Genomic DNA, 13,986 nt, shown 5'->3' on the forward strand with positions numbered 1-13,986 from the left:
TGTGTTTTACAATAAAAAAAGCAAACAACTTATTGGTTGGGTGAATGAACTCAATGTAGCTGGTCACCACGGAAGTCCTCCAAGCCCTGGAAGAGCCAGGGCAGGAAACTGTCCTAAGAGAGAACTGAGGGTGGGGGATGGCCTGTAAAACCTACGGACAGTTTCCTAGCTCCTAGACAGTCATACAGTTTTCTTCTTTTGGGAGCTAACTGTCTAGAACTTGAGTCTCTGCGGGCAGACCCTGTTTGGGTCTGCATTTCTGATACACAGCAGGTGCTGGCATATAAACGCTTCTGCCACAGAGACACAGTACATGTTTGCCGAGTCAGGTGAGTGAATGCATGAATGGGAAAGTGAGTGAGCGAATGATCGAGCAGCGTGTCTGCGAAGGTCAGAAAAGAGAAGGGTGCTTGTTATTGGATGTGCTGACTTCTCACAACACACTTGTAGGGTCTGAGAAGGGAAGGTGGGTTACTGACCTCTCATTGTAGAACTGCAGGGTGTTCTCACTAAACAGCGGCCCTGCCAGCTGGCGGATCATCTGCAGTGACTTCTCACGCTCATCCAGCCCCAGCATCCGGACGTGGGCCACAAGCCAAGCCACAGCACACACCGCCAGACTGCATACCTTCCCTTTGATGTTATCAGTGATTTTCTAGGGGAGAGGGAAAGGTGATGGGCTACCATCTATCTCCCTTTCCTGAACCACCATCACCTTCTCAGCCTCTGTGGGCAGCTCAGTGCAGCGGGTGGAGTCCCGGGCCACACTCCCCACAAGTTTGATCTTCCCAGAGCTACCTGGGCCAGAGGGAGTGGCTAAGACTACAATTACACAAAAGATCGATATCAAAACATGAGCTCCTGGATTAAAGGTCTTCTTGCCCTTACGAAATATAACAAGTCATCACTGGCTGGCTCTGCGTCTCAGGGGAGCGAAGGCTGCTGGGAAGGGGGGGCTACCTGGATGGACTCGAAGGCCAGGACCCCATTCTCCCAGGCATTGAGGATTTCCAAGATGGCGGCTGAGATGCTGAGACAGGCCTCGTGCCACTTCATCTGCCTGCGGGAGTGCAGAGAAGTCAGCACAGAGGAGCAGGGGACGGGCTCGGGGAGAGGGTCTTGACCCTGCCCCCACCGCCACCCTTGGAGTGGGCGCCCGGGCCACTGACACCAGCTTCATCTCCGAGGAGTTGTTGAGCAGGGCCACCAGGGACTCCACTTTGGTGGAGTCGGGGCGGAAGCAGGGGTGGTCAGGGTTCAGGATCTTGCCCTCCTCAGGCATGCAGGTCTGCATCCAGGTCTCGAAGAACGGCACGTCAGCTCCTGTGCGCGACTCAGACAGAATCACCTGGGAAAGGGGAAGGGGGGCACCAGCCGAGTGGGGAGGGCGCGGCGCCTGCCAGCGCTGGACCTGGGACTGCACCGTTTCCCGCCAGGCTGCTGCTCCAGCCCAGCCCGAAGACTAGGGACGAACTGTTCTAAGGGAGCCAGACGGGGGCAATGCTGCCACCTAGTGGTCAGTGTGAACATGGGGCTGAAGGGGCCGTCCGGGTGGGCACCTGGTTTCTGAGGCCCACAGAACTAACTGGCTGAGAGGCTGTGGGGGTGCAGGCGGTGAGATGGGGAGAGTTTCGGGTTACCTTCTTCCCCTGAGCCCCCGTCCCGGTTGCTCCCCTCTCTCTCACCTCTGAACCATAGGTCTGGGCCACATGGCACAGCATGAGGAAGGAGATGTCAAACAGCAGGGCCCGGACGGAGGCCGGTTTGGCTGTGGAAGGACAGGAAGGCTGAGCTCCCAGACGAGGGCAGGGGGCGGTCCGTGTCTGGGTCGACAGGGATCGGGATTTGCCTCTAGGAAGGTCAGGGACCAAGTGGCTCCTTCAAAGCTCTGAGGCTCAGAATCCTTTTCTTGAGTCTCAACTGGAACATCATCCCTTCCTTGAAACCAAAGACCCCCAGCACCCTCTCCTGGCATACCCAACCAAGTCATAAAGGAGTGAGGGGGGAAGGAGACATAGGGATGGATGGTCTGGGAAGAATACTGTTCCAGCATTACCCACTTTCAAGCTCTGTGGAAGCTTCCGTTGGTCATGGCTCTGACGAGGGAGCACAGCCTCCCCCTGTTGAGCCCGGGAGCCCTCCTCCCTCCCACACTCTCCCGCCACACCCCTCCTCAGGGCCCACTGGGCCTGCAGATGTACAGGGCTGACTTACTGCTTTCTTCGCTGCCATAGGTTGTGAATTCATTCAAACTGAAAGGAATGGAGACAGGTTGCATTAACCAGGGCATGAGCTGAGCAGTAGCTGGGCGCTGGGGACTACACATGCTCAGAGAGCGGTCGCTAGAGTCTGAGTTACTGGTTAAACTTAAAATGAGACACATTGGTACAGGAAAAAGAAGGATTTCTTTTTTTTTTTTTGAGATAGAGCCTCGCTCTGTTACCCAGGCTGGAGTACAGTGGCACAATGTCAGCTCACTGCAACCTCTGCCTCCGTTCAAGCAATTCTTCTGCCTCAGTCTCCCAAGTAGCTGGGATTACAGATGCCCACCACCACACCTGGCTAATTTTTTATATTTTTAGTAGAGACAGGGTTTCACCAAGTTGGCCAGGCTGGTCTTCAACTCCTGACCTCAGGTGATCCACCCACCTTGGCCTCCCTTAGTGCTGGGATTACAGGTGTGAGCCACCGCACCCGGCCAGAAGGATTTTTTTTTTTTTTTTTTGAGACGGAGTCTCGCTCTGTCGCCCAGGCTGGAGTGCAGTGGCCGGATCTCAGCTCACTGCAAGCTCCGCCTCCCGGGTTTACGCCATTCTCCTGCCTCAGCCTCCCGAGTAGCTGGGACTACAGGCGCCCGCCACCTCGCCCGGCTATTTTTTGTATTTCTTAGTAGAGACGGGGTTTCACCGTGTTAGCCAGGATGGTCTTGATCTCCTGACCTCGTGATCCGCCCGTCTCGGCCTCCCAAAGTGCTGGGATTACAGGCTTGAGCCACTGCGCCCGGCCAGGATTTTTATTGTTAGAAGATTTCCAAGGCCTAGAGAATGGCTCACTGAATGGAACCATGTTCTATATATGTCAAATTCCAGGACAACCAAAGGCAACAGAATTTGAGAGCCCCTTATTAATAACTGGGCATACTCAGAATTCCTCCATGCCCAGTGTTCAACACCTCAACCCTTACCCTCATGCCTTTACCAAACATGTCCACTCCATCCTCAGCTGGAGAGAAAGGAACACTTAGGTCACAAGAACAGGCCCTTCCTCCAAGATCTCCAGCCAGGATGCTCTGCCTAGGCCCGTGGGTCTCTGGATGAGACCCAGACCCAGGTACCTGACTCCTACCCTGCTACCTCCTCCCAACACGCGGCCTCCCTGCATGCCCTGGGGTCAGGGGCTTGGCCTTCCTCACTTGATGAATTTCCGGGCGAAGGATTTCAGCTTTCCAGTGGCAGCAGCGGCAGCCAGCAGCAAGTCCAGACTCTTCCCGGACAGCATGTGGCCCAGGACTCCCAGCAGTCCCTCCGGGGACTTAGAGTGGTCTGCATCCATCGTCTGGGGACAGGACAGGAAATCAAGTCCTGAAGAACACTGAAGACCCCCCACCCAAGATACAGCCTAGCCACATTTTCTCTTTTTCACAACCTGGAATGTAATCTACATCTTTCTGACTTCGATCTGGAAAATAATTCCTAAAACCCACCCTTGCTCTCCGATCCATCCCTCTCATCTACACTGGCATGCAGGTGGTGAGGTTGGAGTGGGCAAGGTCACAGCTGGGAGCTTCTATGTTGTTTCCTTTTTTTTTTTTTGAGACGGAGTCTTGCTCTATTGCCCAGGCTGGAGTGCAGTGGCGCAATCTCGGCTCACTGCAACCTCTGCCTCCTGGGTTCAGTGATTTTCCTGCCTCAGCCTCCCAAGTAACAGGGATTACAGGCATGCACCACCACATCCAGTGAATTTTGTGTTTTTAGTAGAGACATGGTTTCACCACGTTGGCCAAGCTGGTCTCAAACTTCTGACCTCAAGTGATCTTCCCACCTCAGCCTCCCAAAATGCTGGGATTACAGGCGTGAGCCACCGCACCCACGTCTCTGTTGTTTCCACGTGAGACGGCCTAAGTGAAAGTGCCTACTGCAGTGCCTGGTGTACAAATGAAGGTCCCACGGGTTAGCATTCGGTGGCAGCTGCCCTTGCCTCCCCTTTCACTACCTCCACAGCAACTATGTATAAAAGCTAAAGGAGACAGAGGTCTGTGGCCTGTTTGTTTATCTGCAAGCAGAAGGAGCACTGGGAAGAAGAAAGAGAAGACCGTGGTGGCCAGGGAAGGGCACACTCACCTTGAGGATGTTTGTGACAGTGGGCTCTGCCCGGAGGATCAGCTGGATGTTGGGCTGGATGTTGGCATTCTCTCCCGATTTCTGCTGGGGTGCGTGCTCTCGGTCTGCTTTGCTGTGGACATCACCAGTTGGTCAAGGAAGGGAAGAGGAATGAAGAGAAATTCTTGACACATTCCCTCGTTCAAGCCCAGAAGGAAATGAGCAGAGGAGGTGGGAAGCATGTAAGAATATCCAGGTTGGGGTGAAATTCTTTTTTTTTTTTTTTTTTTTTTGAGACGGAGTCTCGCTCTGTCGCCCCGGCTGAAGTGCAGTGGTGCGATCTCAGCTGAAGTTTATGGACGCATAGTCAATGTCGCAATCATTGATTTATCCTGAGTCTTTTTTTTTTTTTCGAGACAGGTCTCACTCTGTCGCCCAGGCTGGAGTACAGTGGTGCAATCTCGGCTCACTGCAGCCTCTGCCCTCCGAGCAGCTGGGCACTCACCACCACGCCAGGCTACTTTTTTGTATTTTTAGTAGAGACGGGATTTCACCATGTTGGCCAGTCTGGTCTCAAACTCCTGACCTCAGGTGACCCGCCCACCTTGGCCTCCCAAAGTCCTGGGATGACAGGTGAGCCACTGCGCCTGGCTATTTATCATTAGTCTTTTGTTTTTTGAGACAGAGTCTTGCTCTGTCACCCAGGCTAGAATGCAGTGGCATAATCTCAGCTCACTACAACCTCCGCCTTCTGGGTTCAAGCGATTCTCCTGCCTCAGCCTCCTGAGTAGCTGGAATTACAGGTGCATACCACCACGCCCAGCTAATTTTTGTATTTTTAGTAGAGATGGGGTTTCACTATGTTGACCAGGCTGGTCTCGAACTCCTGACCTCATGATCCGCCCACCTCGGCCTCACAAAGTGCTGGGATTACAGGTGTGAAGCATTGCACCCAGCCTATCATTAGTCTTAAATGTTCTGAAAGCACATTTAAGATTAAAGGAAGATTCAGGATTTTTACTTATTTTTTTTTTTGAGACAAGGTCCCACTCTATCACCCAGACTGGGGTGCAGTGGCACGATTTCGCCTCATCGCAACCTCTGCCTCCTGGGTTCAAGCAATTCTCATGCTTCAGCCTCCAGAGTAGCTGAGATTACAGGCACACACCACTATGCCCGGCTGATTTTTGTATTTTTAGTAGACATGGGGTTTTGCCATGTTGGGCAGGCTGGTCTTGAACTCCTGGCCTCCAAGTAATCCATCTGCCTCCGGCCTAGGATTTTTACTTTTATCAGAAAGATGGGTATGAGTTAAAGAGCAATGACTAAGAACGTAAAACTCTGGTCTGAAGACACCCATGCTTTTTTTTTTGAGACAGAGTTTTGCTCTTGTTTCCCAGGCTGGAGTGCAATGGCGTGATCTTGCCTTATCGCAACCTCCGTCTCCCGGGTTCAAGTGATTCTCCTGCCTCAGCCTCCCAAGTAGCTGGGATTACAGGCATGTGCCACCACAGCTAATTTTTTATTTTTAGCAGAGACGGGGTTTCTCTACGTTGGTCAGGCTGGTCTTGAACTCCTGACCTCAGGTGATCCACCCGCCTCAGCCTCCCAAAGTGCTGGGATGACAGGCGTGAGTCACCGCGCCCGGCTGGTACCCCCAGGCACAGTCCCAGTCACGTGCAGCTCAAACTTTAGACAGGAGGTTGAAAGGCACCCAGCAGCCCCACCGTAAAGAGAGAGAGGTCAAGGGGCTCTTGGGGTAGCCCAGGCGCACTCACACTTACCGCTTAGCCATAAGGCTGTTGACACTGGCCTCAGACAGAAGCCCCTGCTTGCCACATTCTTGGAGCAGGAAGTTTGTACAGTCACAGCTGTGAAAGAGAAAGATGTGGAGGGAACTGGGCACCTGGCTGGGAGGGTGAAGGGTGGGAGTGGCCAGTCCCTGAGCAGCATCCTCCCTCTTTCAGGTGAGGAAAATCTGGAGGGCCTGAGGGACAGTAGAGGGGCTCTGGGGACTTGGCAACTATGGGCTGCTGCTTCCTGCCCCTGCCAAGGGGAGTGAACAAGGAGACAGAGTCCCCTGAGGCTTCTCTGGCACAGAGATCAGGGGAAGAGCCCAGAACCCCTTCCAGTAGGGTAGGGGTGACCAGGGGAGCTCATACTTGCAGCGCTGGTCAGCTTTGTCCAACAAGGGTGTGAGTTTCAGCAGGAACTCAAAAGCACAGTTGACATCCTCAGTGAAGTCCTAGAAAGAGGCAGAAGTGTCCACCTGGTTTCCAGGGCCACCAGGCCCTGATCATCTCAGGCAACCTTGTCTGCTGGAGACATCAGCCTGAGCTGCCTGGCTGCCTTCTGCCTGGAGCCTGGGTGTATGCTGTGGGTGCACACACACGCTGAAGCACACACACACACTGAAGCACACACATGCTGAAGCACACACATGGCAAAGCACACACACACTGAAGCACACACACGCTGAAGCACACACACGGTGAAGTACGCACGCGGTGAAGCACACACACACTGAAGCACACACACGCTGAAGCACACACACATACTGAAGCACACACACATACTGAAGCACACACATACGCTGAAGCACACACGCTGAAGCACACGCACATGCTGAAGCACACACACATGCTGAAGCACACACACACTGAATCACACACATATGCTGAAGCACACACATACGCTGAAGCACACACGCTGAAGCACACACACATGCTGAAGCGCACACACGCTGAAGCACACACACACTGAAGCACACACATACGCTGAAGCACACACACGCTGAAGCACACACACACTGAAGCACACACTGAAGCACACACACACTGAAGCACACACACGCTGAAGCACACACACACTGAAGCACACACACACTGAAGCACACACTGAAGCACACACACGCTGAAGCACACACTGAAGCACACACACACTGAAGCACACACTGAAGCACACACACGCTGAAGCACACACACTGAAGCACACACACTGAAGCACGCACACACACTGAAGCACACACACACTGAAGCACACGCACACTGAAGCACACGCACACTGAAGCACACACGCTGAAGCGCACACACGCTGAAGCGCACACACGCTGAAGCACACACGCTGAAGCACACACACGCTGAAGCACACACACACTGAAGCACACACTGAAGCACACACACACTGAAGCACACACACACTGAAGCACACACACACTGAAGCACACACTGAAGCACACACTGAAGCACACACACGCTGAAGCACACACTGAAGCACACACACGGAAGCACACACACACTGAAGCACACACACACTGAAGCACACACTGAAGCACACACTGAAGCACACACACACTGAAGCACACACTGAAGCACACACACGGAAGCACACACACAATGAAGCACACACGGTGAAGCACACACACTGAAGCACGCACACACACTGAAGCACGCACACACACTGAAGCACACACGCTGAAGCACGCACACACGCTGAAGCACACACACGCTGAAGCACGCACACACGCTGAAGCACACACACGCTGAAGCACACACACTGAAGCACACACACGCTGAAGCACACACACGCTGAAGCACGCACACACGCTGAAGCACACACATGCTGAAGCACACACACGCTGAAGCACACACACACTGAAGCACACACACATACTGAAGCACACACATACGCTGAAGCACACACGCTGAAGCACACGCACATGCTGAAGCACACACACATGCTGAAGCGCACACACGGTGAAGCACACACACACTGAAGCACACACATATGCTGAAGCACACACATACGCTGAAGCACACACACTGAAGCACACACATACGCTGAAGCACACACATACGCTGAAGCACACACACTGAAGCACACACATACGCTGAAGCACACACGCTGAAGCACATGCACATGCTGAAGCGCACACACAGCGAAGTGCACATACACTGATGCACACACACACTGAAGCACACACACGCTGAAGCACACACACACTGAAGCACACACACGCTGAAGCACACACACGCTGAAGCACGCACACACGCTGAAGCACACACACGCTGAAGCACACACACACTGAAGCACACACACACTGAAGCACACACTGAAGCACACACACACTGAAGCACACACACACTGAAGCACACACTGAAGCACACACTGAAGCACACACACGCTGAAGCACACACTGAAGCACACACACGGAAGCACACACACACTGAAGCACACACTGAAGCACACACTGAAGCACACACACACTGAAGCACACACTGAAGCACACACACGGAAGCACACACACACTGAAGCACACACTGAAGCACACACACACTGAAGCACACACTGAAGCACACACACACTGAAGCACACACACGCTGAAGCACACACACTGAAGCACACACACTGAAGCACGCACACACACTGAAGCACACACACACTGAAGCACACGCACACTGAAGCACACGCACACTGAAGCACACACGCTGAAGCGCACACACGCTGAAGCGCACACACGCTGAAGCACACACGCTGAAGCACACACACACTGAAGCACACACTGAAGCACACACACACTGAAGCACACACTGAAGCACACACTGAAGCACACACACGGAAGCACACACACACTGAAGCACACACACACTGAAGCACACACTGAAGCACACACACACTGAAGCACACACACGGAAGCACACACACACTGAAGCACACACACTGAAGCACACACACGGTGAAGCACACACACTGAAGCACACACACTGAAGCACGCACACACACTGAAGCACACACGCTGAAGCACACACACGCTGAAGCACACACACGCTGAAGCACGCACACACGCTGAAGCACACACACGCTGAAGCACACACACTGAAGCACACACACACTGAAGCACACACACGCTGAAGCACGCACACACGCTGAAGCACACACACGCTGAAGCACACACACACTGAAGCACACACACGCTGAAGCACACACACACTGAAGCACACACACATACTGAAGCACACACATACGCTGAAGCACACACGCTGAAGCACACGCACATGCTGAAGCACACACACATGCTGAAGCGCACACACGGTGAAGCACACACACACTGAAGCACACACATATGCTGAAGCACACACATACGCTGAAGCACACACACTGAAGCACACACATACGCTGAAGCACACACATACGCTGAAGCACACACACTGAAGCACACACATACGCTGAAGCACACACGCTGAAGCACATGCACATGCTGAAGCGCACACACAGCGAAGTGCACATACACTGATGCACACACACACTGAAGCACACACACGCTGAAGCACACACACACTGAAGCACACACACGCTGAAGCACGCACACACGCTGAAGCACACACACGCTGAAGCACACACACGCTGAAGCACACACACACTGAAGCACACACTGAAGCACACACACACTGAAGCACACACACACTGAAGCACACATTGAAGCACACACACGCTGAAGCACACACACACTGAAGCACACACACGGAAGCACACACACTGAAGCACACACACTGAAGCACACACACGCTGAAGCACACACACACTGAAGCACACGCACACTGAAGCACACACGCTGAAGCACACACACGCTGAAGCACACACACGCTGAAGCACACACACTGAAGCACACACACGCTGAAGCACACACACATACTGAAGCACACACATACGCTGAAGCACACACGCTGAAGCACACGCACATGCTGAAGCACACACACATGCTGAAGCACACACATACGCTGAAGCACACACGCTGAAGCACACGCACATGCTGAAGCACACACACATGCTGAAGCGCACACACGGTGAAGCACACACACACTGAAGCACACACATACGCTGAAGCACACACACTGAAGCACACACACGCTGAAGCACACACTGAAGCACACACACTGAAGCACACACTGAAGCACACACACGCTGAAGCACACACACTGAAGCACACACTGAAGCACACACACGCTGAAGCGCACACACGCTGAAGCACACACACTGAAGCACACACACGCTGAAGCACACACACACTGAAGCACACACACACTGAAGCACACACGCTGAAGCACACACTGAAGCACACACACTGAAGCACACACACTGAAGCACACACTGAAGCACACACACGCTGAAGCACACACACGCTGAAGCACACACGCTGAAGCACACACACGGCGAAGCACACACACTGAAGCACATACACGGCGAAGCACACACACTGAAGCACACACATGCTGAAGCACACACACTGAAGCACACACACGGCGAAGCACACACACTAAAGCACACACATGCTGAAGCACACACACTGAAGCACACACACGGCGAAGCACACACACTGAAGCACACACACGGCAAAGCACACACACTGAAGCACACACATGGCAAAGCACGCACATGCTGAAGCACATACACGCTGAAGCACACACGTTGTGAAGCACGCACACACTGAGGTGTACACACACATTCAGCTCTCTTCCAGGCATAAGAACACTGCCCAGCTGGGGCCTGAAGGACCCTCCCTTTGCCCTTGTTTCTGCTCCCATGCCTCCATCTCAATCCTCAACTCAACTCACCTTGTCCCCATGAGAGTACTTCTTCAACTTCACCAAAACCTGTGGAATCTAGGGGGTGAGGCAGGGGGAAAAACAGGAAGATCCATTTCTTTTCTCTTTCATCCACCCCTGAAGGCATCCCCCCGACCCCCTGCTCCAGGAAAAGAGACAGGAACACTCCTACCCTGCGAGTGAGAGCACACTTAGTGCTGAATGAGAAAGCCAATAGGTGCCCAAGCCCCTGATGCCCCCAGGCCCAGGCACAGGACACTGGGACCCTATACCTCTGCTAGCTCAACAGAAAAAAATGCCATAAGCAAAAGTGGATCCCCAGCTTCAAGGAGGACTGGGGCCCCATTCCCTGGCTCCTTTCACTGCCCTACACCAATCTGTCTGATGACCAAGCTAAACTACACCTCTGTGGTAAGAAACAATGGAGTCTGCCAAATGGGCTAAATATAGCCCTGGCACTTCCAGAGAAAATGATCAATGGGAACTTGCGCTGGGATACCTGGCAGGCTGGGCCCAGCGCCCACAGGGAGGAACACAGGGCAAAGGTCCAGGGTGCCACTGCTCTTCCTGAGAACCATTCCTAGACTGGCTCTGCCCCTCCCACGTCCCCAGTACCTTGAGGAAAGTGAAAGCTGTCCACTTGAGCTCCTCCGTACCCTCGGGAGACTCAATGAGCCCCACGAAGCAAGCTTTCCAGATCTCCAGGACAAAAAGTGGGGTGGGGATATGCTGTGGGAAGAGCCAAGGACGAGGCCTAAGAGGGTGCCCATACCCCGTCATCCTTCTGTGGACTCCGAGGATTTGGCTGGCTCAGAGACTGCATGGCAGAGTCACTGCCCAGCTGTGTGCTGAGAACCAGGGGCGTAAGGTCCAATGACAGAAGTGTGCACAACTAGCACCCACTTTCCATCATGGAGCAGGAGAAACCCCACTTCTCCCAGGGAGGACTACAAGAATCCTCCCTCCTGCCCCCAACAGGCTGGCCCGCCTTGGGGAGGGGAGAGCCACTCGGCCCCTCCCACCTGCATGCGCTTCACCATCGTCAGCTGCTCCACCAGGGACTGTGTCTCGCCTGTCAGGTTCATGGTGCCCTCGAGCAGGATCACGGCGTGGACGGTGGGGAAGCCGGTCTTGTTCATCTGCTCCGCATGCACAGACAGCATCATGGGGATGCTGAGGGATCACAAACACAGGGGACAGTGTTTGGGGGACCAAAGGTGAAGGTGGAGAGGATGGCACCAGGTGCCACATCTTCCCACCCCAGGGCGTGTCCTCCCTCTCCCTCCACCACCATCCCCCAGGGAGCTGGTACCTCCTAATGAGGGTGCCGCACTGCTCAGCCTGGCTCCGGAGCTGGGGGTTGCTGAGATTGGCCAGGATCTCTCCAAGTTTCAAGAGAGAATGCTCGATGGCAGTCCAGGAAGCTGGCAGAGGGAAAGAAGTGCAGAAACGTGATGGGAAACAGGGGAGAGGGAGCGCCTTGCCCCGAACTCCTCGATTTTGGCACCCCCTCTGGCACATGAAACCACACAGGAAGGCTTTCCCTGAGAACGACAGGGAAGGAGGGGCCTGAGGGCAGCATGCACTGTTTCCAGAAGGGGAGTGGGCACCTAGAGCTGGAAACCCCAGAGACCATTCCCAAAGGCCTGACTTCCAAGGGACACAGCCAGCTGACTTCAGAAGGTATGGCATCACACAGGCTCAGGAGAGAGAGGCAGAGGGAGGCCAGAGCCCAGTGGCTGGAACAGGGAGGGTAGCCACAAATCACTCGAGGAGTGGGCGGATCCCAAAGTCCAGTCTTGCAGAGGCTGTCACTCTCCTCTGGGGGAGCTGGGTCCCTAAATGGCCTTCTCATTCTCAACCACTCCCTCATCTAGGCATTGTGCTTGCTGCCCTCCCCTGCTAAAGCCTCTCACACACCCTCTCTCAAACTCCCACATGCTCTAAGCTTCTGTTCAAGCCCCAGTTCCTTTAGCAACTCACCCAACTGGTCTAACTCACTGTTCTGTCCTTCCTTAATGCCCACACCCATGGTCTAAGCCATATATCAGTTAGCACTGAATTATAAGTTACTTATCCTAGTTACAATTCCAGAGGGTCAAATGATGAACAATGGCACCAACTAGCCCATTAACCTCCATGGAGCATAAAAGGGGGAAAAAAAAGACAAGACCTGAGATCCATTAAAATTCAGTATTCATCCGATTTTCAGCCAATAAACATGTATCAAGGGCCCAAGGTAAGGAAGAGGCTGTCAACACAGTCCATTTTTATATAAAGATTATGTTTTTGGACTTTTCACAGGTAGTAAAACATACTTGGGGAAGAAATAAATATACTAGTCCTAAAACAAGCTCTCCAACCAGGTCCTGAAGCCTCGTGAGCAGCCCATTCTAGCATTCTTGTTCCTGGAGAACAAGAGATCTGTAGGTGGTCCCAAGCCACTTGGGCTTCAAGGAGCAAGACTATGGCCTTAGGACCCCGTTGCTGGAAATACCGGCATCTTCCCTCCCGCCAGGTGATCTGTCTGTTCTCAGGCTCTGGAAAGTACCAACACTTAACATCTGAACTTGGGTCAAGAGGCATATGGTACAACAGGCCCAACAGCAGACAGGCACTGTGTTAAAAGGGGCATTTTAGGTAACATTCAAATACAAGAGTCATTTGCTTCCAGATGATGAGTAACATGGAGACAAACACAGTAACGGACACTGTGCTTGTCTTGTCCTCTAGTTTTTTCCGCGTCTGTGATGTATTAGTCTTGCTCCCCACTAGCAGCTATGCTTGATGAGGGCAGGGACCCTGCCACATGCTCCTTTGGTAGCCCCCCACCCCCCGCCCGCAGCACCTAGCACAGTGCTGGGCGTACCACAATGCTCAGTAAATACCTGTTGGTTGATTGGCTCGGGTGCCACCCTGCCCAAGTCCCTGGGATGTGTGCAATGCTTATGGGGAGAAAAAAAAGGAAGTGGGATGGTTTCAGATCCTCCTGGAAAGAGGTGGGATGGCATCCTGCCTCTCCCTTCTCAATTAAAGGACCGGCTACGGGAGCAGCGGCAGGTGGG

At 53.5% G+C, this 13,986-nt stretch overlaps 1 protein-coding gene and 1 non-coding gene across 5 annotated transcripts in view; both read right to left on the reverse strand.

The window, feature by feature from the left end:
* MED24 (mediator complex subunit 24) overlaps positions 1-13,986 on the reverse strand; it is a 44,359-nt gene that overhangs the window by 6,574 nt on the left and 23,799 nt on the right. For 2 of the 4 annotated variants that reach the window (XM_050762573.1, XM_050762574.1), the window contains exons 7-19: positions 12,234-12,345; positions 11,944-12,094; positions 11,537-11,650; positions 10,931-10,978; positions 6,482-6,564; positions 6,104-6,190; positions 4,341-4,452; positions 3,413-3,591; positions 2,215-2,252; positions 1,686-1,768; positions 1,170-1,348; positions 961-1,060; positions 480-655 (exon numbers count right to left, since the gene is read on the reverse strand). In XM_050762573.1, the coding sequence (XP_050618530.1) occupies positions 480-655; positions 961-1,060; positions 1,170-1,348; positions 1,686-1,768; positions 2,215-2,252; positions 3,413-3,591; positions 4,341-4,452; positions 6,104-6,190; positions 6,482-6,564; positions 10,931-10,978; positions 11,537-11,650; positions 11,944-12,094; positions 12,234-12,345 (1,462 nt within the window). Of the gene's footprint in view, positions 1-479; positions 656-960; positions 1,061-1,169; positions 1,349-1,685; positions 1,769-2,214; positions 2,253-3,412; positions 3,592-4,340; positions 4,453-6,103; positions 6,191-6,481; positions 6,565-10,930; positions 10,979-11,536; positions 11,651-11,943; positions 12,095-12,233; positions 12,346-13,809; positions 13,867-13,986 lie in introns of all 4 variants that reach the window. The other 2 variants (XM_050762576.1, XM_050762575.1) reach the window with 2 other exon arrangements.
* On the reverse strand, positions 1,845-1,948 carry LOC126940081 (small nucleolar RNA SNORD124). The gene has a single exon (XR_007720598.1). It is a non-coding gene; the product is annotated as a small nucleolar RNA SNORD124 (small nucleolar RNA).

The sequence above is a fragment of the Macaca thibetana genome, chromosome 16 (genome assembly GCF_024542745.1).
Source record: "Macaca thibetana thibetana isolate TM-01 chromosome 16, ASM2454274v1, whole genome shotgun sequence".
In the NCBI taxonomy this organism is placed as follows: domain Eukaryota; kingdom Metazoa; phylum Chordata; class Mammalia; order Primates; family Cercopithecidae; genus Macaca; species Macaca thibetana.